The sequence below is a fragment of the Melanaphis sacchari genome, unplaced genomic scaffold, assembly GCF_002803265.2.
Source record: "Melanaphis sacchari strain LSU unplaced genomic scaffold, SCAv2.0 Contig0_pilon_pilon, whole genome shotgun sequence".
Taxonomy (NCBI): domain Eukaryota; kingdom Metazoa; phylum Arthropoda; class Insecta; order Hemiptera; family Aphididae; genus Melanaphis; species Melanaphis sacchari.
Genome location: NW_020270366.1, coordinates 17,690,972 through 17,717,552, shown reverse-complemented (window position 1 = coordinate 17,717,552; position 26,581 = coordinate 17,690,972). Strand labels below are relative to the sequence as shown.

Below are 26,581 nucleotides of genomic sequence, written 5' to 3'. Positions count from 1 at the left end.
TATTATAAAAACATGTTTTTTTATGATATAAAATACTAAACAAATAAAAATTATATTATTACTAATTGTTCGGTAATTATTTTAATATATTAAAGTGGTTTTTAAATACACATGTATGTAAACAAGTCATCATTTTTACAACTAAAAATTCTAAAAAATGATCAATTGTTTTTCGCCCAAATATTTTAAAACTACTGTCCTTTTCCTCCTAAGAATATTATAGCACTTTTTGACCACATTTTTATAAAACACACTTTGGGAAACACTTCATCTTCTATAGCTTTATGTTTACATTCCACATTTACAATTTGACGATGAATATCTGTTAGATCGTAAAAGTCGTGATTATGTTCAAAAGCTGTTGAAATAAAAAAATCAATCTTTTCTGAATATATTAGTGCACTTCAAGTTCTCGTAACACATCTCCAACGGGTAGAGCCGTAATTTTTGACTTGTCCATCCAAAGTTATATTTAAAACTATCATATACTACCATACAACATCCTCCTTTACTTTCCAAGAATTTCATGATTTCACTTAAATTTACTAAAATCGTCAACAATATTTATTAAAAAAATATCGTCGAAAAACGCACTTTGACTCGAAAGTAAACAAAACTGCACTGAAATAGTTATCTAGTTGTCAAATATTAATAATACCAAGACTAGTATACAATTATTATTATTATTATTATCATCATCATCTTATCTTCATAAAATAATAAGCGAACCACGCTAATATAGATCTATTTTGACGGTGGATCATTGTAGACATATAAAATGGACATAAATAATTTAAAGTACCTAAGTGTTAACTAAAGTGTGTATTATAAAAATATGTGGTCAAAAAATGCTATACTATTTTTTGGCGAAAAGAAAAAGATCATTTTTGGGTGAAAAGGATCTTGCAAATTAATTTTTCGGTTAAAATTTTTAGTCACCTTTTTAGTCATTTTTAGCCTTTTTTTTTACTACATACTATAATCTTCCACCAACCATCAGATTTCCAAATTTACACGTAGCCAGTTTCTCACGAAAACGAAAAATGTTCATTTACTGTTTCTCTTAAATATATACCCTTTAAAAACTATGTAATAGCGCAAAACTGAAAAATGCGTATCAAAAAAAAAAAAATTTTAATTGCAGATCATAAATTAACTAGATAAAGAAATAAATAATAAAAATAAAATTTAAAAATAAATCATCTCAGTAAAATATTTTGTTAAGCTGTTTAAATATTAGGTAATATCATGTAATTATTATCATGCATACTATTATAAAAATAAGCCATACAATTAAATTATTAATAACTCCTGAAGAGGGAAGTCTCGTAGTTTGTATTAATTATGCAATACCCTCCTTACGTTGAAGCACGTTGTTACTAAGTGTCATGAGCATGTCTAGATTTTTTAAATAAGGTGTTGCTGAAATAAACCAAAATTCTTCAAAGGTTTTATTTGTTTATTTATTTACAATAAATTTTACTGGAAATTTTAACACTGGTAGTTGTTTTTTCAATGTATGATAGCATTATAATTTATAATTATCATTAAATGTTATTAATTTAATATTATTCATCGTGTTTTTATTATTTTCAACCGTTAAGAAAAAGTTGCAAAACATTACCGACAGAAGAAATAATTATTAAGGGTTTCCTAATTAATCTATAATTCAATCCAATTGTCATATTATCAAGTGCTGTATTAAAATAGTTAACTTTGATTTCCTGTTTTATAATTTTATGAAATGTTTGAGATGTACTATTTTTATTTTTTTTATTTTCAACAAACATACCAGACTTACCTACTTTCCTTTTTCAAACTTCTGGAATATTTATTATTTTAAAGTACATGACTGAACTGTTTTTTCAGATAAATTATTAAAAAAAGTCACCAGACCGAAAATTTTGGAGAGTAGTTTTCAATGAAGTGATTGATGAAATAGCTCATAACAAATTAAATTGTTTTGCCGGTAGATTCACATTTACTATCATGGTTAATTTTTAAATTGGGTGTATCATATTTAAATAAAAAATAAAATAAATTGCATCTATTTTTTTTTTATTATTCCTTCAGAATTATCCCTAATTTTGGATATTTTTATATCATCATATATATCTTACAACGTTTTAACTAAAACAAAATAGTTTAAATTGATAATGGCAACAGCTTCATATCTAGTTGATAAAGATTATAAAGTAACCAATTTAGTATTTAGTACTTTTGCTACGTTTTCAAGTATTGCATTCCGTGTGCAACTTCCTTCTAAAAATGCATAGATTAATAATTGAATATTATCAAAAAAATCAAAAAGTACTCTGTTTTTGTGTCTAATTGAATCTATTAACACTAAATGTCAACAGTGAACGTAACAGTGCACATAGAATATGTTTTAATTTTTTCCCTTACATTTAATCTGAACACTAATATGAAATCCATCTATTCTAGCAACTCTATAAAACCAAACCGAAATCACATATTATCAAGGTATACAAAAATTTTGAACACATGAGTTTATTGAATCAAATATTGACTTAGAATTAGTAGACGCATAAATCAAATCCTTACAAAATGTTCTACTGACTAATTATTATTTAAATCAAAATAATTTAAACGGTCAGTTTTACGTTTTTTTTAAGTTTAAATTTTTTAAGTTGTCTAAAACCACAGCAATAGATTTCCTACTCAAATACTAATTTAATGATGAAACATTTGTTAAATGAACTTGAGATAATTAGACAATTGATGTTTATCCAATAATTTAGTTGCGTTGGTCCAATTTTAAAATCCCTTAGTTGTAAATGCAGAATTCATTCGACTATAGCCGGGAGAATGAAAAGTGGCCGCTGATGTGAACGCTTCCAGTGCTAAATTTCTATAACGGCTTCTTAAAATAACGAAAAAAACCACGCGTATTTTAAATTGTGAATGTATTTACAGGGTACAAATGTTGTATACCAATTTCGTTTTAAATTAAGGATCCCTGTTTTTCGAAAAAAAAACCATTGCTATCATATTTACCAGCAACCTCTTAACTATAGAGTTAAAATTATTATATTTGAAAAATCTGCTTGAAAGGCAAGACTGCATCTTTATATAGAAATACTATATTCAATCCAGTTATATTTATCAAAATAATGAACTTGAAAAATACGATTTTAATTTCCAATTTGTACACGTGTGGGTAAATTGGCAAAATTAATTGAAATTATTGTAATTCAAGTTTTGCTCTAAATTTAATCCTATCTTTTGAGAGTTCTTGTACGGGGTTATTTGGATTACAAGATGGTAAACCTGAGTAATACTGTTAATACTTAACCTATCATATTGCTTAATATGATACGTTCTAGACTTTAAAATTATTTTTTATCAACTAAGAACGTCATTTTTATTTAATATTTATCATGAAATAAAATAAAATTTTTAATATTTTAAACCAAGGTATTTATAAATGATAATCTGAAATAAAGATTTACATGTTATTATAGCATACCAAACAACACTCATAAACACACCAATGCTTAGTGTCGTGCTCATAAGAGTGAGAGACAAAAAGCGAAAATGTCCAATAAATTTCAAAAGCTCTCAAAAAAATAATTTTTATTAAAAATTACACATCAATCATATTAAAATATTTAAAAATAAAATGATAAAAATCTATGTCAAATAAATGTGATATAAAATAAATTTTTTAAAACTCACACTATTGAAAATAAATTATTTATTGTATTTATTAATTAATTATCAAGTTATTGCTATTTATTACTATACGGTAAACTATTTCAAACTAATATTACACATATATAACAACTTTGACACAAAACGCATTGCCTAAACATTTAAATTATTGGTTTTAAAACTTGTTTTCAACAAAACAGGTGTCATTCGCTATGGGCTACGACTGTCTAGTATAATACCCAAAGATGAATTTTAATTATTTATATTTAAAAAAATGTGTATCTATATATGTGTAATATATATATATATAGTATATACATCTATAGCATTATATTAAGGTATTAGGTATAAGATATTTAGTGTCAACAAGTCGCATGTATGTTAAGTTAAAGAAAAAAAACATATTTATTTATTATTGATAATATCTATTACTAAATTAATATTGTTTTTTATTAACTGTACTGAGAACGTGAAGGTCTCGAGTGTAAATAGGGCGGTATAAGATTGGTTCTACAAATAATATGATATTTTTTTTATTTTTTTTTTTAATTAAATTATCACACATAATAGTTATTCTTGTTATTTTCATTTATAAATTGTATTTAATATCTGTTTTTATATTAACCCATAAGTAAATATTTTATTGATAATAATTTACAGATAATTCTGACAGTGATGACATTATTATAGGTGCAGTGTTACGTAAACAATATCGTCAAAAGCTTATAAAACATTGATACTTCATTATTAAACCTATAATAGGCATACCCGTAAAATGTCGGTAGGTCACGTACCAAATTTATCAGAACACTAACAATAGCTTAAAAACATATTCATCGTAGTACACTACGCGTCTACGCCATATCGTCCACGTACACTTTTTAATATTTTTATAATAATATAGATGTCAATACTACAAAAGATAGGTTTAAAAGAAAAGATGAAAAAAATAAATATAAATTATAATGTTTGGAATAATTTAATATTATTTAAACATCTTAAGAAAAAAAACTAAAAAAAAAGAAAATTATAATTTATTAAAGTTCATATTCATGGTTATAGGTACCTACTACCTATATGACTATATCCATTATTAATTTTTCAGATAATAATACAATAAATTAAACTTTTATCCAAAATTTGCTTATTAAGTTTTTTTATTTGTACAGTGTTTTAGATTAAAATATTTATTATTTTATATACTATAAATATTAAAAAATAAACTATAACTATATTTATTATTTCATATACTATAAATATAAAAAAAATAAACTATATCCTCATCTTATGATTATTTAATTTCTTACAAAATTATACAAAATAAAAATATTTAACTGTACTTTAGTTATTATAAATATGGTAAATAATAATTGTATCATGGGAAATTTATTTTTTTTTCAAAAATTGAATATAACTAAGTTATTATGAGAGTCGTAATACTTTATAAACACAAAATAGTTATTTTTAAATCATAAAAATTTTACATAATAACAATATTATGATGAATTTAACTCAGAAAATCAAACAAAATCTTTCCAAACGTACGTTAAAATTGGTCTTTTAATTTTAAGAATAAATAGCATAAGAATTTTATGAGCCAAAACAGTAAATAGTTATTATTCATAAATTTAAAAAAATACCGCGGTAATTGTTCAAATATTTTATAGGAAGTTGTGTTATTGAGTAATACATTGTAATGGATATAATAAATATAAATTAAATGATAAACCACTAGATACAAAAATTGATTTAGTGTTTTGTGCAAAAACGATGTATCACCCTCTGTTCTTTAGGATATTATTTTATGATTTCGTAGATTTAGATTTAAATTGAATTTATTTTTACCAGAACGTCTTAAATATTATATACATTTTACAGGTAAAGTATATAATTTGAGCATTTTCTACAATTCCCGGGCGTTATATTAAATACCCTTCGTATATTAGGCAATATATATAATACAATATTTAATTGTAAGATATACCTAGTCAAAATATAAGGCGAGGAGTCGTTTTTTCGAATATCTTGATTATCCGACATCGTTGGAGTCATTGGAATAATGATTGCACATTCGTATAATATTATATATATATATGGCTAGTTTATCACGTGATCATAAAAGTATATACTATAATAGCTATTTCGATTATTCAATATCGTATACTCGTAATTATGTTCAAATAGTAAAATATAACATTATTACATTATTATTATTATTATTATTGTTATTATTATTATATGTCCATCGGAACAAATTTCTTCGAACACTCGACTATTCCCCTTATATTTTATTGCATTGTAGAAAACGTCCAAGTTATTTACTTTACCTGTAACATATGTATTATTATTAGCTATTCTTCTATAATTCAATACTGACAACAAAAATATTTAATCTCAAGGTTCATAGACACATAGTATAATTAGAATTAAAAACTTAAAATAATTGAAAATACTATAAAAACTGCATTATGTATAAAATATAACAATATAAATTATAATGTAAAATAAAAAGCACCAAAGATTAATACTTTTAAAATTACAATAAAATATCTAAAATCAATAGAAAAAATATCGTTATTTTCGTTTAAATATCTAATTCCTTCAATTTTTAAACTAAAAATATCCACACAAAAAATATGTTTATATTTGTATATTTTAAGATGGTTAAGAAGTGTTATGTCAATCGTCTTTTTTACTTTTGTGTTATAAAATACAGATTGTAAATTAAAAAAAAAAATATTGTTATAAAAATAACTTTTTTTATGGAATCTTTTTTACAAGCTTTGTTAAATTTAGAATAGCAAATGCGTTTATAAAAATGCATTATACATACAGGTATTTGTTTTTGATATTTTAGAATGTTAAATATAAGACAACTAACGATGATTTTTTTATTTAATTGTCATGTTTACGACCTCATAACAAACAAAATTCTAAAAAATCTATCTCTCAAAACTTTAATATTGCTTACCCACATATATAATTCTATCCTAAGATTGTCTTACTTCCCAAAAATCTGGAAATTTGCTGTCATTATACTTGTACCTAAACCAAATAAACCTAAACACTTATCTTCATCATACCGTCCCATAAGTTTACTCCCAGTTCTTGGTAAACTTTTCGAAAAGGCCCTCCTGAAAAGATTACGTCCCATCCTTCAAAATAACCAAATCATACCAAATAATCAATTTAGATTTCGAAATAAGCACTTAACAATTCATCAAGTCCACCGTCTTACTAACAAAATCTCAACTGCTCTAGAGAACAAAGAATACTGCTCCGGACTCTTCTTAGATATTGCCCAAGCTTTTTATAATGTTTGGCACGAAGGCTTACTATACAAATTAAAACTCTTCATGCCAGCTCCCTACTATCTTATTATCAAATCTTATCTGCAAAAACGTTCGTTTGTCGTACGACAGGGTAATGATATCTCATCTACTCACTCAATATATGCCGGTGTCCCGCAGGGTAGTGATTTATCCCCTGATCTATACAATATATTCACAGCTGATATCCCTCAATCCAGTAACACCCTTCTCGCAACATACGCCGATGACACAGCTATTTTTTCCTCCAGTTCAAATCCCAATCTTGCTTCAGCTGCACTTCAGGACCATGCTAATAAAATTGACAAATGGGCCAAAAATTGGAAAATTAAAATAAATACTGATAAATCTGTGCAAGTTACTTTCACTTTAAAACAATCTCCCAGTGAGTAGTAATGAACAACATCCCCATCTCTGTCCGAACCGAAATAAAGTACTTAGGCATAACACTTGATAAAAGGCTAACCTGGGGCCCCCACCTAAAAGAAAAAAGAAAAACAGCGAACAATAGACTACATCTCCTCCGACCTCTCCTTAACTCAAAAATCTCACTCCAAAACAAGCTTGTTATATATAAGGCAATCATAAGACCAGTCTCGTCTTATGGAATAGCAATCTGGGGTCCGGCCAAGCCCTCAAACATTAGGCCAATTCAGGCTTTTCAATCTATTGTGCTAAGGTTAATCACAAAAGCCCCCTGGTTCGTTTCAAACTCTACCTTACACAACGACTTAAAAATAACAATTACCACTGAACTTGCTACAACAATGTACAAATGTTTTCACCAAAATCTAAGCACGCATAGCAACATTTTAATATCTTACATGTCCACCCTCACCCTCCCAAAAAACCCACCACGCAGACTAAAGCGTTAATGGTGCAGAGACTTATTAAATTAGTATAAGAGGTGTTACCATTGGGTATCTTCCTCATCATGTTATTCATGTCATTTTGTTCTATATTAATACATCACATTTGCTCATTGTAATTATTGTGTACAGATTGTAAATTTTCTTTCGTAATAAAAAAAAAAAAAAAAAAAATTGTCATGTTTATCAAGCTTAAAGCAATATTAAAAACTTAGAATAAATTTACAGCTGTTGTGTAAATAATTCTATATTTTAGAACTATTTTTATAAATACCTATTGACAATTTTTGACCCCCAGCCCATCCACAAACTAGATAAAATCTACGATAAATATTATAAACAAATTTTCTTGCGTAATATAATATAATTTCATGCGTAAGTTAATTGAATAAATTGTACCTATAATAAATAGTAAAACAAACAAATGTTTTTTTTGTAAAATCAAGAATATTAAATTTGAAAATCAACTTTTTTTTTACTAGACATTTGCTATGAAAAATCTATATCAAAGTCTATGGAAACTAAAATGTATACGAAACTGCTTCGCATACACTTTTAAGAACCTGCAAGTAGATAACTATGATCAAACATAAAATTTGCAGTTAAGTACTCAAAATTATTTAACTAATTTCGTCAATTAAATTACATGATATTTTATATACTTCTGATTATATAATGTTTTCAATAATATAATTCAAAACATTAGGATACATTATAATAAATTCCAATTCAAGATGTTTTATGCTATTATAAATTCATCATAGTAAAAACAACTAACAAATAAATTATTTTTATACCGCGCTTATATTATATAATATTATGACTCATTTTGTTTTGTACTTTCGAAGGAAATAAAATTACATTGCGAGAAATTAGAATAACAAATTCCCGATAACATATAAAATTTAAAATAGTTTTTTTTTATAATAATGATTATTTCGAAATAATAATACTTTAGAAAATATAGTATGTAGATCGACTAAACAGAATCATTAAAATTCATACCTGAAGGCCTAAAGTACAATTATTGTGAATTGAATATTGAAAATAATATTATGTTTCAAATAAAAGTATACACCAAATTATTTCACTTACTAATACTAAATATCATAAACCATAAGAAAACCAAACATAAATCATTTATATAGATATCTACGTCTTTTCTAAATCTATTCATTTTTATATTGATATTAAATTTATGTTATCATTAAGCGTGATAAAGTTTATTATGCTCACATAATAATTATAAGTTTGACGTAAAAATGTTCAAGTTATTCTTTTTATAATGATATATAGATACATAATATTAAAAAGGTACAATTTACGGGTATCTATAATGGTATAAATAGTAATATAATAGATATTATTATTATGTAATTATACCTATTGTGAATTATAATTGTATAAATCATATAATAATTAAAATCTTATAAAATAATTAAATTATTGGTATGATTAAGGATAATATGATAATTGAAACTAATAATGGCTTGATATTTATATTTACTACTTTAAATGTATAACTATTTTTCATCAACCTATATCTAAATTATAAACTTAAGAGTTTTGGAAATATTTTTTTATTTTCAAGAATCTTTAAATATAATATGTCATTGACATTATTTCTTTATAACTTTAAATATAAATTGAAAAATTGAAAAAAATCTTAAGGTCGTACAATAATTAATTTATGTACTTGAATTTCAGAAAATAAATAAACACATAAAGGTAGCTCTATGGCGGTGGTGGCAACGGCGGCGGCAGTAAGTCGTCCCACTTCCTCTTGATGTACTAAAAATATATTTTATCTTCACACAACCCTTTTTTTATCTTTATTTTTGGATCAATGCCAATAAGCAATAACAACAAAATGCGTGTACAGTTGATCGGTGTGGCACAATATTGCGTTTTAAAAAAATACTTAAAATGTTGCCATATGTACACACAAGGATGATTTTTTTATTATGAATTATAGTCAATTATTATGTTAAAGGAAAAAAAATCAAATTCAAAGTATTCAAAAATTAACACTTGAAATTTTTGCAAAAATAATCTAATATTTTTTAACCAATTAATTTCTTAGCTTTCACTATCACTAAATTTCTTATTTATGTTTTCATTTCATATTTAGAAGCAGTATATTTTTTACAAAATAAACAATAAAAATAAAAATATGTATAATACTGAAAAAGTATAGATTTTAATTTAAAAAAACATTAAAATAAAGTTGAGGCCTAGTCTTGTCACTTATTACTACACTGCTCAAAATTTGACTAACGTAATATACGAATTGTGTATTCTGCTGTTAGAATATCTCGTTGTTTGTATACATAGTATCAGTGGTGCCGGATCTATTCATGAACTGAAGCGATCACTTCATATAATAAAGAGGGTGGGTGGTTTTATTTATATATGGATTTTTGTTTTTACATTACATAATACCTATATTAAATAATTAAATAAATAACTAAAATTATTAGTTATTAGAGGTAGACAACATATTATTTCCTAATCCATTTATCAAAATATTTTTATTCTGCTCCACTTAAATTTATACAACTCGACACCACTGCGTAATATATATTTATATATTAATTTTAAAAATAAATATATATTGCATGTGTGATAGTTAAAATAACGATCGATATACATGTGATAAAACATAGATAGACCTACATAAAAACTAAGAAGTGACTTATATAAAAATATATGATTGTCATTATCACTCTTTGTATATGGGCTGATCACATATATAATAGTTGAGTAAGCATGTATCAATTGTAATCCGTAATGTGAGTGTGAGCACACCCGTACCCGCCCCGCACCATATAAAAAGGCTTTTTTTTTAATGTAGAGCAGATCACGTGGTCGAAAGATGTCAATAATAATACTTGACTATATGAGTATGCCAGCTTGGGACGTCCTTAGGGGATCATTTTATCATCATCGATTTGTTTTAACCTCTTTCTTAAACAAATATTTTACTCCGGAAATTATAATTGTATTATTTTGCGTATAACGTACAATAAATTTGCAACTCCTTTCAAAGTTAAACAAAAATTGGTTTGATACCTAAGTGCACCGTTTAGAAGAAATCGTAAGACCTGCATCAACAAGTGCGTGTAAATCGATTCTATTGTGGAGTAAAAAAAGCCTTTGAAAACACTACCGAACTTACACGTGTAGAGGGATACGTAAAAATGTATATTTAAATAATATTTTATTATTTTTAATATTATTTACCCGTTCTCTTTCACCCGTAACTTTATTTAGGTAAGAACGACGTTACCTACTTGATAACACCTGCATTTTTATTATTTAATATTACATAAGAATATTATCGCACACTTATTACAATGTTATGATTACAAGATTTTATTCGTATTACTTATCATATTATTATATTTTACCGTTTATCTGCAGTGCCGGTAATCGGTGTTTTTTTCAGTGGAACATAAAATCCTTAAACCACACGATCATAACGTGCGAGCAGGATAGACGAAGGCACTTACCAAACGTCAATCCGTTACCACGATGATGGTATTATCATCGTGTATACTGCGCGCGTCTAATACCATGGTATATATGTGTTTGTGTGTGTATAATAATATATATTGTATTTTAATCGGCGGCGCGTTGTATGTGTTGGCGCGCTTGTTCGTTCGTCTGTCAACCAATCGTTCAGTTCACATGCGGTTCGACTCGTGAGTTGTGCTGTTTGACGTTAATATCTCGTTGCGTACTCGTGCCACTAATTGTCATAATAATATTATATCGTTCACAATAATAATAATAATTATTATTATATTCGTATATAACAATTCGCTATCGTTTGTTTTTCTTCAGTTGCTACTTCGTATCATAAAATATTAAACAGTACACAGTTACCTACTCGTCCGACTTCCGTGCCGCGATCCCGATTCGTTTCATTTTACGTTTTTTTTTTAGTAATAAGAATCATTGTTTCTGTAGTCACTATTTTTCGACGACGAGGAAACGCGACATAAACAGTACTTAATACATTTAAATAACGATCGGACGGTTAGACCCATTATCTGTGATAATATATTTTATTACGCTGCAGAAGACCGGATCGCGCGTAATCTCGCGAATTTCGTTAACACCAACAGTATAATACGATATACACGATAATATTATTATAATATAGGTACGATATTTAAAAATGGCAGAATCTTTCGTCCGAACAATAATTGTCGCTTTTGTCTCCGATCAAACCATGAAAATGGCTTGATCATCCAGTATCAGCCGTTGTCATTTGTTGTGTGGCTTTTTTTATTTGTTTGTCAACACTGAAAGGTACTATATATACTATTATACATAAATTATAAGAGCATATCTTAATGTGTATACTGAACGTACGTTTTTCTAATAGAAATATTAACAATAATAATTTATTATCATAGTTACAGTTAATCGGTCGAAGGTTATTGTTTTTATTTTGTAAATCGATTCGTCAATCGCTATTATACTATAGTAAGCAGTTGTAGTCTCACATTGACGAATGTACATATATATTAATATAGTATGTATACTACTGGCTAGCAACGCTATCCAGACAATAGGACATTCATATTTTAGGTAACCCTCGTGGTTATATTTTAGTTTAATAGAAAACCGTAGAGCTGACAAAAATAAAATATGTTTATTTTTCATTCGAAATTTAAAAAAAATTCTAAATGCGCCACATGGCATTTTTTTCTTTTTCCTGTTGGCAAAATTATACAACGCGTCTTTGCAGTATGTGATACCCTCAGTTATTCAACGTTGATATGTAAATAGAACAATTCTAGTATTTCGAGTTTTAAACATTCAAATTATTTTTAAAATAATAAATTACAGTTAAGAATCATGTTTAAGCAGAAATTTGGTGATTTTCGAATTCTATACACAATACGCATATGTGATTTTATGTAATTATGCAGTTATTATACCCTTCTACAAAATCTACGTTTGTCGTGTGCGTGTAATATAGAACAGATAGATTAATAATAATAATAATAAATAAAAAAAAATGTTTTAGTTAGCTATTTTAATTAAACCATTGTCACTAAAAGTATATGACGAAGATTCCAAATAAGAACTCGATAAATTACTTGTGTGATTTCGAGTATGTTTTCGAGCTAAATTTTGATGAAAATGATGTGTCACGCCTTGTTGTGAAATGATTTATATTATATACTCATTACTAGATTTTTTTACAGAAAATACTTATAAAACTTATAATTATTATCTGTTTGATACCTAGCTTAAGAATCATAAGTGTTTATCCTTTAAACGCAAAGTGCATATCCAATTATAACAATGAATATGACTAAAAAAATAAAACTGACTATTTTTTAATAAATTTAAAGATTTTAATCATCTAAAAATGGTAAAATATAAATAAGTATAGTTCAAACAAGTAAAATAGATTAAAATATTATTGAGTTTAAAAAAAGTAGAAAACTATATACGTATACAATACACATAAATTATATATTATGAATATTGCCAAATTGTTCTAGAACCTATGTAATCATTTAATAGTTTTTTTTTTTTTAGTTTTAAGTATTTTATTATCCATTTACAATTTTTTTTTTTTTACAAAAACAAACTTAAGTTAAAATTTAATTCTTAATTCTATGACGGAATCCCATCAGTTCTATATTTTCCCTTTTGTCTTTTTTTTTTTTTTTTTAAGCATTGTGTCATAAAAATACTTATTGACTGTTACAATTATTCATAGACTTTTATAGAACATTCTAAAAATACAAATCAAGGACTAAAAATGTGTTAAACATACCAACAATCATGATATATTCATGCCGTTTTCTTTTGTGTAATATTTTTATTTAACCATTTATTCTTTATCTACTTAATTACTTTATTTACGATTAATACATTTTAAACATAGTTATATTCACTTGATACATTTATCATTATTCACAGAGCTTAAAAATGTTCAATAGGAAATAACTTATTAGATGAAGTTATGTAATTAAAACTTTAAAGTAGTTAACTAATTATTTTCCTTAAACAAAGTATAAAGAAATTTATGATAATATACCTACGTTAATGGTCTTGATCGAATGTTTGCAATCACTTTTAGTTTAATAAAATGACCAATTTATATTTTCAACATTTTAATTTAGAGTTTAAAATAGACTTATTCTTACATATTAATATAAGTATTCATATTAATAATAATAAACTATTATAATCGTTTGATGTTTACATTCCAGTAAAATGTATTATTTCCCAGATAATGACCATTATCTATTTGTATAAGTTTAAAATTAATTCAAATATAACTCTGTTTTATTCTATTATGATTAAAATATAAAATTCTCAAATACCTCATAAATCATAAGATATTAATCATTAATTTAAATTAACATATAATATATAAATCACCATTCTAAAAAAACCTATGTAAGAATTTTTCTTTAGAGAAACAAGTGGCTGTCACCTAGTTATTATTTCCTATTTTTTATATTTCTATATTCTTAGATATTCTTTTGTATATTCAAAATAATACAATTAATAAAATTGATTTGAAATGAGCATATTTTATGATATGATTGCAATTAAAATATCAAACCCGTCATTAAATGCATCTTAATTAGTTATTAATGTACTATGTTTCCTTAAATTAAGTAAATGATTAATGGTTTATAATATTATATTTTAATTTGTAGATATTCTTAAATTTTCACGTTTTTATTTATAAAAATTTATTTTATTTTATTAGTTAAATAAATTTACAAATTATGTTTATGTAATTAAACATTTATTCAAATTATTTATTAATCTGTATATAATTTTGAATAAATGATTTCTTTTTTTTTATCAATGAAAACATTGAAAACTATTGCTATTATATTCTATAACAATATTATAATATTATACATAAATAAAAAAAAAAAACTTGTTTTACAAAAAATCCCTTTTAAATATTATATATTATATACATTAATATTACTGTATGGCAATAAATCGTAACAATAATAATAATAATATGACCAAAGCCACTAAAATTAAATAGTATCAATAAACACACAGACACATATATATATATATATATATATAACATACGTTAGATATCCTCCAGATTATTTCTTCATTATTTATTGCGTTTACAATTTAACTTATGGTATATAATATGTATGTATGTATGTATTGTGTAAGTTATATCAAATCACTAGTGTTACATATACTTTTATAGTTACTTCAATTATTTATACACAGTTAAATTGATTACAATTTTTGTATGAATTTCTTTTAGTCTATTTAACACCGGAATTATTTTATTATGCATGTGTTTATTGTCCAGGATTGGTTATAACGAGCGATATTTGTGTATTGATTAAAAATTTATTTTTACATTTTAATATAGTAAAACACTTTTATTATCCTCCAAAAAATGTTTTAGTATTAAATCTGTTTTAAAAAACTGATCAGCCTGGTAATATTTTCTATACTTTTTTTCTTGTTCTTTAAATTCATAAATTGTATAAAAAAATATACATACAAATAGAGTTTCTAAATCGAAGTATTTAATATACTGTTAGTTAACAACATATTATAATATTAGTACCGTTTAAAAGACTAATAGTCGCAAGTTATACACTTTTGTTTCATGTTTTACAAATATTAAAACAATGAGATAAACATAAAATTAACACTGAAATGCTCATTACTTTTGAAAATTAAAAATAAGATCATTAATTACTGTCATTCTAGCTCCAGATATTTTTAACTAATGATTATAATGTGTAATATGACTATGCATATTGCATACTACATTTTGAAATAAGTGTATTAGTTTTATTGTCATTTTATTATTCAAGGTCATATATTGTTTCAAATAGCTTAAAAATTAGCATCAATATTTTAATCGCAGTAGTATACTATTTTTTTAGTGAACCATTAACACATACGCATATCTAATTAATTGGCTTACTTAAAGATAGTTTTTAAGAATATAATAAATCGTTTTGTTTATTAATTACTATTAAGATTGTTTAATCATAGCAATAATAAATCTATTTTAAAATAAATAAATATTTAAAAATATTAAATTTTCAAATTATACTATACTACTTATTATAAATTATAATATATACATGTATTTTACACTTAACTTCGGTGATATTATTGTTTTTTAATGTTTTGTTGATATATTCACTAAATTATAATCAGCTATTTATGTAAATTAAAATAACTAAATTATGGTTATAATATATTTAAAATTGTAATCGAGGACATAAATATAAATATAATGCTATACAAATAGGATTACTTAAAGAAAAACAAAGAGTGTCTAACTATAAAATATATTTTATTTTATTATGTAGAGATAAATAATGCATAATAATATACAAATTTAAACACAATATATTTTATACATAATATCAAAACTAAAAATGATTTAAAATGGTCTATGGATTCATTTTATTTTCTCGTCATTTTCAATATTTTAACTAAACATTATTTGAGAAATAATGTTTTATTTTAATTTTAAAGCTTTAATACTATATTAGCGTGATAAATGTGCTTTAAAATTTTTAATAGCTATCTGCATATTATTTTAATCATTGTTCTTAAAAATTAGCTAAATAATTTTACTTAACCTATGTTTATTATTATTCTTAATTTTATTATTAATTGTTCTTATGATATACATTCCTTTTAAATTTATGTTATGCAACAATACGTAAAATGTTTAATTTAAAATAAGTATTCATTACATATAATTATTATCATTAAAATATATTACTTTAATTTTAATATCTCCTTCTGTTAATCTACTTAATTTATTATTTTTTAAATGTGTCAACTTAAATATAATTCCAAAAAAAAAAATAAATACGTTTTAAATCTAATAGTAATGTTAAAAACATATTAAAAATACAGCTATCAGTAAGTATACATTCTAAGAATGCAATGAAGGGAGTGGTTATACCCGTGCAGGGTAGTGAGAGAAAAGAATCTGGTTTTGGGTATAATAAAAAGGAAGGCTTATCTAACTCTTTAAAAAACAAACTTTTGAGAAGATCTGGAGCCCCTAAATACTCATTTAAATAAAAATTATGAACCATTGGTCATTATTAAAACTTTGTGACCAAGTAGTTTTAAAAGGATAACCAAAGTATTCATAATTAAAAAAGCATAAACTAAAAATCTATTTTTAACACGTTTAAGGCAAAGATGATATTTTGAAAAGAAAATACGTTGGAGTTGAATATTATTTAGAAAATAAGAGTAAACAATGGGAGGAGGATATATATATATAGAAGAAATTATTTGACACTTATTTAAGTTAAATATTAACCTTATGTTAGTAACTTAATGACTAAAAAAATTTAATTCATTTGCTGTAAATATTGACCATCAACAAGAGTCAATTATACAAAAATGTTTATGTCATCCGCATATAATAAGTTTTACCTTTTTTTAATAAACAATCAATATAATTGATAAACAAACCTATTGATAATAATTCGGTAAAATATTATAAATATTTTATAAATACAAATTAAATTTCTGAAAAGAAGCAAATAGGAAAACCAATTAAGAAAATTTAAAACCTTTTTAAATTTATAAAATTAAAAATTAATTTATTATACTAAGATTATTACAAAATGTTGTTTATTTAATAATTAAATACATCATTATCTCTATTTTTTAATTAAATATTGAATAAATTATGTTTTACAAAACATTTTTTTCTCTTTTTTTAACAAAATACTTATACGTTTCTTATCACAATTTCATTGTAAAATTTTATTTTTTATGTTACATAGGTACTATCAAAATTTTTGATCGTCGATGCAAATTTGTATTTTTTTTTATAGTTAAATAAAATTTATGTACCTACAAAATAAAACAGAATTAACACTATATTATAACATAACATTTTAAATGACATAAAGAAAAAAAAATTTTTTATCAAAAATTTTATATGCACACCGAACTAAAATACTTATAACCAATAAAATGTTGAAAATTTCGTACTATAGTCGTAGATGTAGAAATGCAAATCGCAAAAGAAAATTTTGGATGCAATTTATATTATTTGGACTTAATATAATATGATCCTAAAATGCTGTATTACGGTCGTTTTATTTTATTTTTTTTTTGATTTATGGCAGTAGTTTCCAATTGGGTATTATTAATTTTAAGAAAGGTGTGCTTTACATAAAGAGGTTCTAAGAGAGATGATTCTTTTGTTTGTCATTAAAGTATGCGTAGTAGTAACATTTTACATTTGATATTATAATAGTTATTTACCTATCTAAATGCCTTAGATATATCAAAAAAATAAAAGTTAGTAAGAGTATAAATTACGAATTATATAACAGTTATTATATATATTATACAAATTTTTTTAGATTATTTTTGATTTATCTGATATTTTTCTTTCCAATTATAGATAAATTACATATAATTATAGCCTAGGCTATAGCATTATGTTTAAAAAAAAATCTATGTAAAACTAAGAATAATTTAATAATAATATGACCTACACTTAACGTTAATTTTATATTTATACAATTATATATATGTATATAACGTATACACTTCACTTTTATTCCCAGACTGGCCTAATTAATTTATAATAGTGTTCAGTAATTAGTTAATACGTAATACCTGCTATAAATATAATAATAACTCTTCAAAATTATCGTGGGTCATGATAATTATCAAAATTTCTGTAGTAATGTATAGACTTTTAATTTAGTTATATAAAAAATAATAGTGAAATTTGATTTGGATTTTGAACACAAAGAACATATTATTTTATTGAAAATTAAATTAATCTAAGAAACACTTTTCTTTTAAATTAAATTCATTTTTAAATTTAAATGAATTATTCCGGAATATTATGTACTGCGTACTACATATTCCCAAAAAATCATAGTAAAGAGGAAATAATATAGAAAACAAGATGATTAAAAAAAAAATAATTTTATTTTTTTAATTATTTATTTGTTTTTCAAATGTTTAATTTTATTTTTATATATTACAAAATAATATAGATAAAAAAGATCACACCTGATTTCAAGGTAAACAGCGAACAACATTCTTCACTTTTCCAGATAATCATGATAGATTATCATTTATCACATTTTGAGTTTCAGAAAAACCTCAGTTTGTAATAAAACATAATAACTGATTTTTAACGTATCAGCATTATATTGGATATAAAATTTCATAAGAAAATACTTCCTTCGAGAAAAAGTTATCAGTAAGTAGATAACTCAGACATTTAAGCCTATTCCCACACCCCATATAAACGTATTCCTTTTATAATATATAATATAATATACGAGTCTGGTGTATATTAATAAATACTGATGACTTAATTTGGAATTTATTCAAATATTTCAATTAACTATTGTAATAAATAATAATTAAAAATATTATTTCATATAAAATAAACATGAAACAATCTGACAAAGTTACATTATCTTTTGTTAAATTGCATTTGTTTATTTTTTTAGTTGTAAGGCAGATATTCCCAAACTTTTTTGACTCACGGCAACCTTAGTCATTTTTTAAAAATCTGGAGGCACCCTAAATCCTATAGACTACTTCAGTTCTATTTATCATTGCATAAGTATAAATAAAATTAGTAAGGTGGTAGGTACATACTATAATGCTCTATACACATATTACATTTAAAAAAATATATTTCAAATAATTTCACGCACCCTAGTTGGGAATCTCTGGTGTAAGGGTTATAGATACATATAAATGCGGTACCTCGTGAACTCTTTTTTAATATTTAATGGTATTATTTTTTTTTAATAATACTATTTATCTTTAGTTAATTAAATAAATAAATCCAAAAAAATTTAAATTATTGTCTATCTAAAGCTAATTTTATCGTCAATTTATTTTTAAATCTAAAACATTTGATTACTTGACAAATTTATAATTTATTATCTTTCTAGTCTAGATGTAATTTATTCCAAGGTTAATAAGAATATGTGGAACTTATATACCTATATAATATAATATGATATATTAATCAAAATAAAATTTTATTGAAGTTTGAGTAAAAGAAGTGTTTGTTTTATTGAAAAAATAAACGTTTCAACTTAATATTAATATACTGTATGTCTGTAGTCTGTAGGTATATATTATGTCAATATTTATAAAATATAATATATATTTTACATAAATAAATAATATAAAGTTTAATACGTATAATTTACACTAAGAAATCTTTGATCACACTCCAGTACTTAAGAACTAATTTTAAAATGATATTAAGTGCTATAGATATATACTCACTTTACATATATTACTTTTAAACCTACACGTATATGACTAGATGTATAATATACTTATTAAAATATTTAATATTGCATTATTTGTACAATAGAATACTTTAATCACTAAACATATTATTTATTTTTTGAAAAAGTATAAAAATTTATATTTATTAAGCTCTTATAGTACTTACATTTTCTTACTCAATTTACCACAATTATATATTTATTGATATGCAATGCGACTAATCTGTAACATCTTTTTGAAATATAAGTACAACATAGTTTATTATTAGCTAGGTATAGTTGTATGCTTATTATGGTTATTCATACCATTCATTTTTCAAAATAAATTACGTATGAAAACATTAAAAACTTAATAAATCGCACATATTTTATTACAACACATAATTTTGTTTTATAGTTTTTAATATCATTATTATAAGTTATAACTATTAATAAATATGTGTAAATATATTTTATTTTCCAGAGATATTATAATAAACCATGCAAAGTATTATTTTCGATTATGCAGTTTTTCTACTGCTGATTGGGTTGTCATTTGCAGTATTAATTTATAGTAAAATATCCGGTCCCAAAGAACAGACGAAAGCGGATTATGTGTTTGCATCGAAAGGGTCGGTTTCAATGGGAGCGATGCTCCTATCCATTGCACGTGGATTTCTGGGTGTCAAAGTCTTCCTTGGTAAATATGTTTAACGTTCATAAGTACATTTAGTCTTAAGTTTTATTAGATTTTAAAGTGTATTTTTAACTTCATATTATGTATTAGTTATTTAATCGTTAAAGTAGAAATACAATTTCAAATTGTACAGCAAAATAAACCTGTATGTGCTGTATGTAAATAATATTAATTATAATTTTAGCTTTTTAAAAAAATTACTAAAAAATCTTTAATTTAATTTTCTTATACTTATGTTTCAAAAAAATATTAATTTGTGTATTGATTGTATTATATATAATATATAAATTTATTTAATATAACAAAAAAACTCTTACATTCATTACATATAATATTACATTTGTTAACTACCATTTATTTAATCGTCGTTCATTATATAATATTATAAGATATTTAATGATTTTATTGCCATGATAATAGTTTACTAAAAATATAAGTCAACCTAATTTTTTTTTTTTTAATATATATAATATAATACATTATTTCACTCATTTTCTCTGCTATTCACAAAATACAATTGATTATATGTACCTTCCTTTTTATCAACCTCTCGTTAATATTTAAAATCTATTATTGTTTATATAAATTAGTTAATTTTAATTTATTACTAACTAATATATATTTTAATTGAAACGATTTATTTTTTCAGGGTATCCATCTGAATTTTATTACAGAGGAAGTGGAATGTGGGAAACCTTATACGGAATGTCCCTAGCATTTCCTTTAGTTTTATATTTTTTCCTACCAGTGTATTTTAATCTCGGAATTACTTCAGTTTATCAAGTAAGTATTATACAATATGTATATTATATTATAAAATATAATATTTGAATGATAGTTAGATACCAGCTACGAATACAGCTGAATTTAATTTGTTACATAATACATTTTGGTCTGTTTTACTATTTACGTATTTACTGCTATCATAAAATACGAATTACATACTTCTTGAAATGCCTGTTTATCAAACTATATACTTATAATAATTATTTTTTTACTCTAATAGTACATGTCAATATATAGTTTAGAACAAATTCTTTTTTGTCTATTTATAGTACTTAGATATGCGATTCAAATCAAGACTTGTGAGAAGGCTTGCGTCTGCTACATATTTTATTAGAAGTATACTTAACCTTGGCGTGACAGTTTTCACACCATGCGTCGCTTTAAAAACTGTGATGGGATTACCATATTGGTTTTCGATCATCTTAATTACATCGATTGCCATCATTTTCACATTACTGGTGAGATAACTTTATTACTATAACTGATTTTTATATAACAATACCAAAACCGATCAATTTTTGTGTAATTCATCGTTTACGCATCGTTCAAGGTAAAATCCTTACGTAAAATTATTGTACATCATTTGTATATCAGCGTATTTAACAATAATAGAACTACAAGAGATTTGGAATATTTAAAAGCGCAAGTTGTTTACTCATTTTTAGTTAATAATTTAACGCTTGCAATATTCAATTTTCAAATAATAAGTAGGTATATTGCTGTTTAAAAATGTATAAATATGTACACATGTAATATAATATGCATTAAAATATATTATGTGAATCATTACAGTTATCAAATCTTCAATTCAACCAAAATTTGGTTTAAAAGTTCTTGTAATACGTGAAGTTTAACTTATGTACTCTTAAATATTTGTTGTACGTATTGTTTTATTATTCGATATATTGATATGCAAACGATGTAGGTGTGTTATTATGACGCAGATAAACAGATAATTGTAAACAGTATTTATTATGGTATTTTTAAATAAGTTAACAGACGATGGGCACATGATGATCGGTAATTATAGATATACCTGAGTAATTAAAATAAATTATTAGTCTACTTATTTTTCCATTTCATATATACTATAAATTTCAACCATAATAAATTATAAAATAATTATAGATAATTTAAATTTAAAATTTATTAAAAACAAACTTCTATGATATTATAATATAGTTTACAAAATGCATAATCTTTATTTTAAAAATGTTATGGTTTATCGATTATTTTCATAATAATCTTTATTACTAAGAAAATTAATAATGATAAACATTGATCTAATGAATTACCATTTAATAAACCTATTACTTACTTTTTTCTTTATTAATTTTTAACATTGTTTTATTTTCACTTAAACTATGTTTGTAGGTACCTCATTTTTGTACGTCACTAAGTATTTAAAATATAAAAGTAAAAAGTAAGAAGGTCATCATTTTAGAAAATGAACGTATACGTATTTCAATATATTAATATAAATATATATCTTAAAGAATCATTAAACAATAATAAAATATAGTATAAGTATATAATATGATTTCACTAAAACAAATACATCATTAATAAAATTATTTCAAAATCCCATATTTAAAAAAATAATAATATGTAAAAACAAATTGTAAAATCATTAAATTATTAATGAGAAATTGTTCTTGAAATAAATAATAATAATAATAATTCCTATAAAAAAAAAAAAAAAATACAATTTAATAACTTATTAATTAAATCCCTGACAATCCTCCACAAAGACTCAAAAGAAAATGGATCAGAAACCTTCTCCATTAAAAACTATTTTCTCTTTAAAAAAATTCTCTTAAGTAGGTAGCTTCATTGGGAGCCCTCCTATATCGCGCCTCATTCACGATATGTAAACCATCTATATTATTAATACTTGTTGTGCAAAATTTTGATAGTTGTATATTTCTTTTACTTAATATAAAAAAAAAAGTTAATTAATTAAATTATATATCTGTACTTTGTTTAAAATAAAATATTGTGTGACTCATTGCATTGCTATAAAACATTAGTGTAACTATTAACGGGATTTCAATAAATAAATGTAATTCAATTAAAAATCAAATGTATACTTTATTTTTGAAAATAATTTTATTCATTTCATTACTTATTCACAAAATGAATAAAATCAATCGTTATAAATCGAAATAACTACTACACTTTGTACGGGTATTAAATTTATTTTATTAGAAAACGTAGGTAATTTTGAAATTTAACATTTAACATTATAGGTTTGTAATAATTGTTATTAATTAGATATTTTGATTATGTGGTTAATTTTGTGCAATTATGCACTAAAATTAATACTAATATATTGTTTATAAAATATATTAGCTATCTAATCAATTATGATTTCTTTATAAACATTAAGCGTTATTATAGTTTAAATATTAATAGCTACAAATCTATGTTAATGTTACATCACATATTCTCAAACTTAAGATTATAGTAACATTTAGAAAGCAAATTAATTACACTAATTACAAATTTTACTCTACACATTTATTCGTAGATATTTATTCTGTATGTAGAAAATAATTTCGAACCTTTTTTTTAAAAGTTTTCAAAGAAAGTATACAATATACATATATGTTTAATTGAATTCCTTTAAAACAAATAATAAATTAATAACTTGGTTTTAATGAATAACTAAAAGTAATATCATAGTTACCGCAAAATGTAATTACTTGCATTTTGATACATAGTAAGGGCATACTTAATCGACAATAAAAAATACTTTTTAACAATTAAATTTAGAAAAAATTTTGGCTTGCAATCTTTTAGATCTATAAATATATATTTAAGTAAGATTTAAACCATATCACTATGTTATTCGTATTATGCAATATCTTGTATTTCTTAATTACTATAGTGATAAAGGTTATTAGTATCTATTTTATCTAATGACTATTACTTAATAATTTAAACTATATTATGGTCTTCGTGAAACACGTATTTATTTAATGTAATAAACAATAATATTTAATAAAAATTAAAGCTATGTACTGTCATTTTTTTTTTTTTACCCATTATATTTTTAAACAAATAAATACTATATGTGGTTTCAAAATTAGTATAAAATCATTTTTTTTCTACATTAATTTTATTTTTTGAAATGTCAAAGGTACTCTATTATTATGAAATTGTCGTTACATCATAGTCCAGACAAACCATTCAAATAATAATTTTAAAAAAAAACATTGTTTTACAATACCTGTATTTTGTTAATATTTCTAACTCTGTAATCGTTATTTCAGGGAGGTTTGAGATCAGCTATCCTTGCAGATGCCGTTCAGAGTTTAGTGATGATTGGTTGCAGCATAGTAATCATCGTACACGGTTTCTTTATAGCCAAAGGTCCATTGAATGTATTCGAAGTGAGCAAGGAAAGGAACAGGCTGGACTTTTTCAAGTATGTGTAGAATCTATAATCTAGATCCATATAAGACTAGCCTTTAACAATTAGCATTTTATAATTTCAGTTTTGACATGGATCCTACGATTCGCGTGTCAACGGTGTCCGCCACTCTAGGTCAACTGTTCATGTCGCTTTCAATGTTCGGATGCCAACAAAATTTCGTTCAACGCTACTTCAGTATGGACTCTCAGAAACAAGTTGAAAAGTAATTAACTGCGAACCGTTTTTATATTCAAAATGGCAGCCGTATATTTATGTTGATTAGGGCATTTTTCCAAATTCGTAACGTTTGCCTAGGGCTTTGTGGCTGACCATACCGTTGATGATATTCCTCTTCAGTCTATCATGGATTGTTGGTATGGTAATATTTACGGTGTACGCTGATTGTGATCCTCGAGCACTTGGATACATATCGGAGATCGACGAAATCATACCTTTTTACATTGAAGATAAATTTTACTTTTTGCCGGGTTTCATGGGACTCGTATTGGCCAGTTTATTCAACAGTGGACTTAGGTAAATCACTTTAATTTGTCTTATTATTACTATCATATATTTTCCTTTATGTTCTATAACGTAAAATATTCTAAATTACAGTATATTAGTGTCAAATTTAAATTCAATCTCCACTGTTGCTTGGGAAGATTTTGTTTCTCAAATACCCATATTCAAAAGTGCTAGTGAAAAAAACCAACTAATATGCATTAAAAGCATAAGTAAGTCTAAACACAATGAACCAATATAATCTTCAAATTATTTGATAATGAACTGCTATGTGTTTCAATAAAAACATTTCACAAATTATTTTATAATGTTATAAAATTTAAATAATTAGTGTTGTTTGAAAAAAAAAATTGTATACATAGCTAATAATATTTATTTATTTTTAGGTGTAATTAGTGGTTTTATAGTTATGGGTATTGCATTTATTGTCGCACAATCCTCGGGTGTTATTGATGCTTCTCAGCTTATGACGTCTGCAACTAGTGGACCTCTTTTAGGAGTTTTTGTTTTAGCTATGTTTTTCCCATCAACAAATTGGAAAGTAAGTACATGAGTAATTTTATTGATTCCGTATATCTATATATTCATAAAAAAAAATTCTTATTTATTTTGAATTTATTATTTATCATACCAATATAAGTTATAATTCTTGCATAAATATAATACCTAAAATATTTTAACTATATGACGTATAATTACATCAAAATAGATAGGAAATTTAAATTAACAATACGCACTTATTAAAATGGAGAAATTTAAGAATGTAAAAATATTCCACATAACATTTTATTTTTTTAATAAACCCAATGACCACCAATATTGTGGTTCACTATTATAATAATATATTTTTAAATTACGTAAGTATACCTATATATATTATAGTTTATACTATTTATAATAATGATAATATACCTTAACAATAATCATTATATTTAAGTGACAATTTCGCTACGTATAAAAATTTAAAACTGCATTTGACTTTATAGCTTAATTTACAT

General features: G+C 24.0%; 1 protein-coding gene across 4 annotated transcripts in view; it reads left to right on the top strand.

Moving 5' to 3' along the window:
- The first annotated feature begins 11,537 nt into the window (after positions 1 to 11,537).
- The window catches only part of LOC112601750 (sodium-coupled monocarboxylate transporter 2), a 30,541-nt gene continuing 15,497 nt past the window's right edge, over positions 11,538 to 26,581 (top strand). For 2 of the 4 annotated variants that reach the window (XM_025349540.1, XM_025349548.1), the window contains exons 1-8: positions 20,662 to 20,860; positions 21,507 to 21,640; positions 21,913 to 22,101; positions 24,919 to 25,073; positions 25,144 to 25,284; positions 25,377 to 25,595; positions 25,677 to 25,795; positions 25,970 to 26,124. In XM_025349540.1, coding sequence (XP_025205325.1) covers positions 20,662 to 20,860; positions 21,507 to 21,640; positions 21,913 to 22,101; positions 24,919 to 25,073; positions 25,144 to 25,284; positions 25,377 to 25,595; positions 25,677 to 25,795; positions 25,970 to 26,124 — 1,311 coding nt within the window. Of the gene's footprint in view, positions 12,191 to 18,915; positions 19,125 to 20,644; positions 20,861 to 21,506; positions 21,641 to 21,912; positions 22,102 to 24,918; positions 25,074 to 25,143; positions 25,285 to 25,376; positions 25,596 to 25,676; positions 25,796 to 25,969; positions 26,125 to 26,581 lie in introns of those variants that run through there. The other 2 variants (XM_025349532.1, XM_025349523.1) reach the window with 2 other exon arrangements.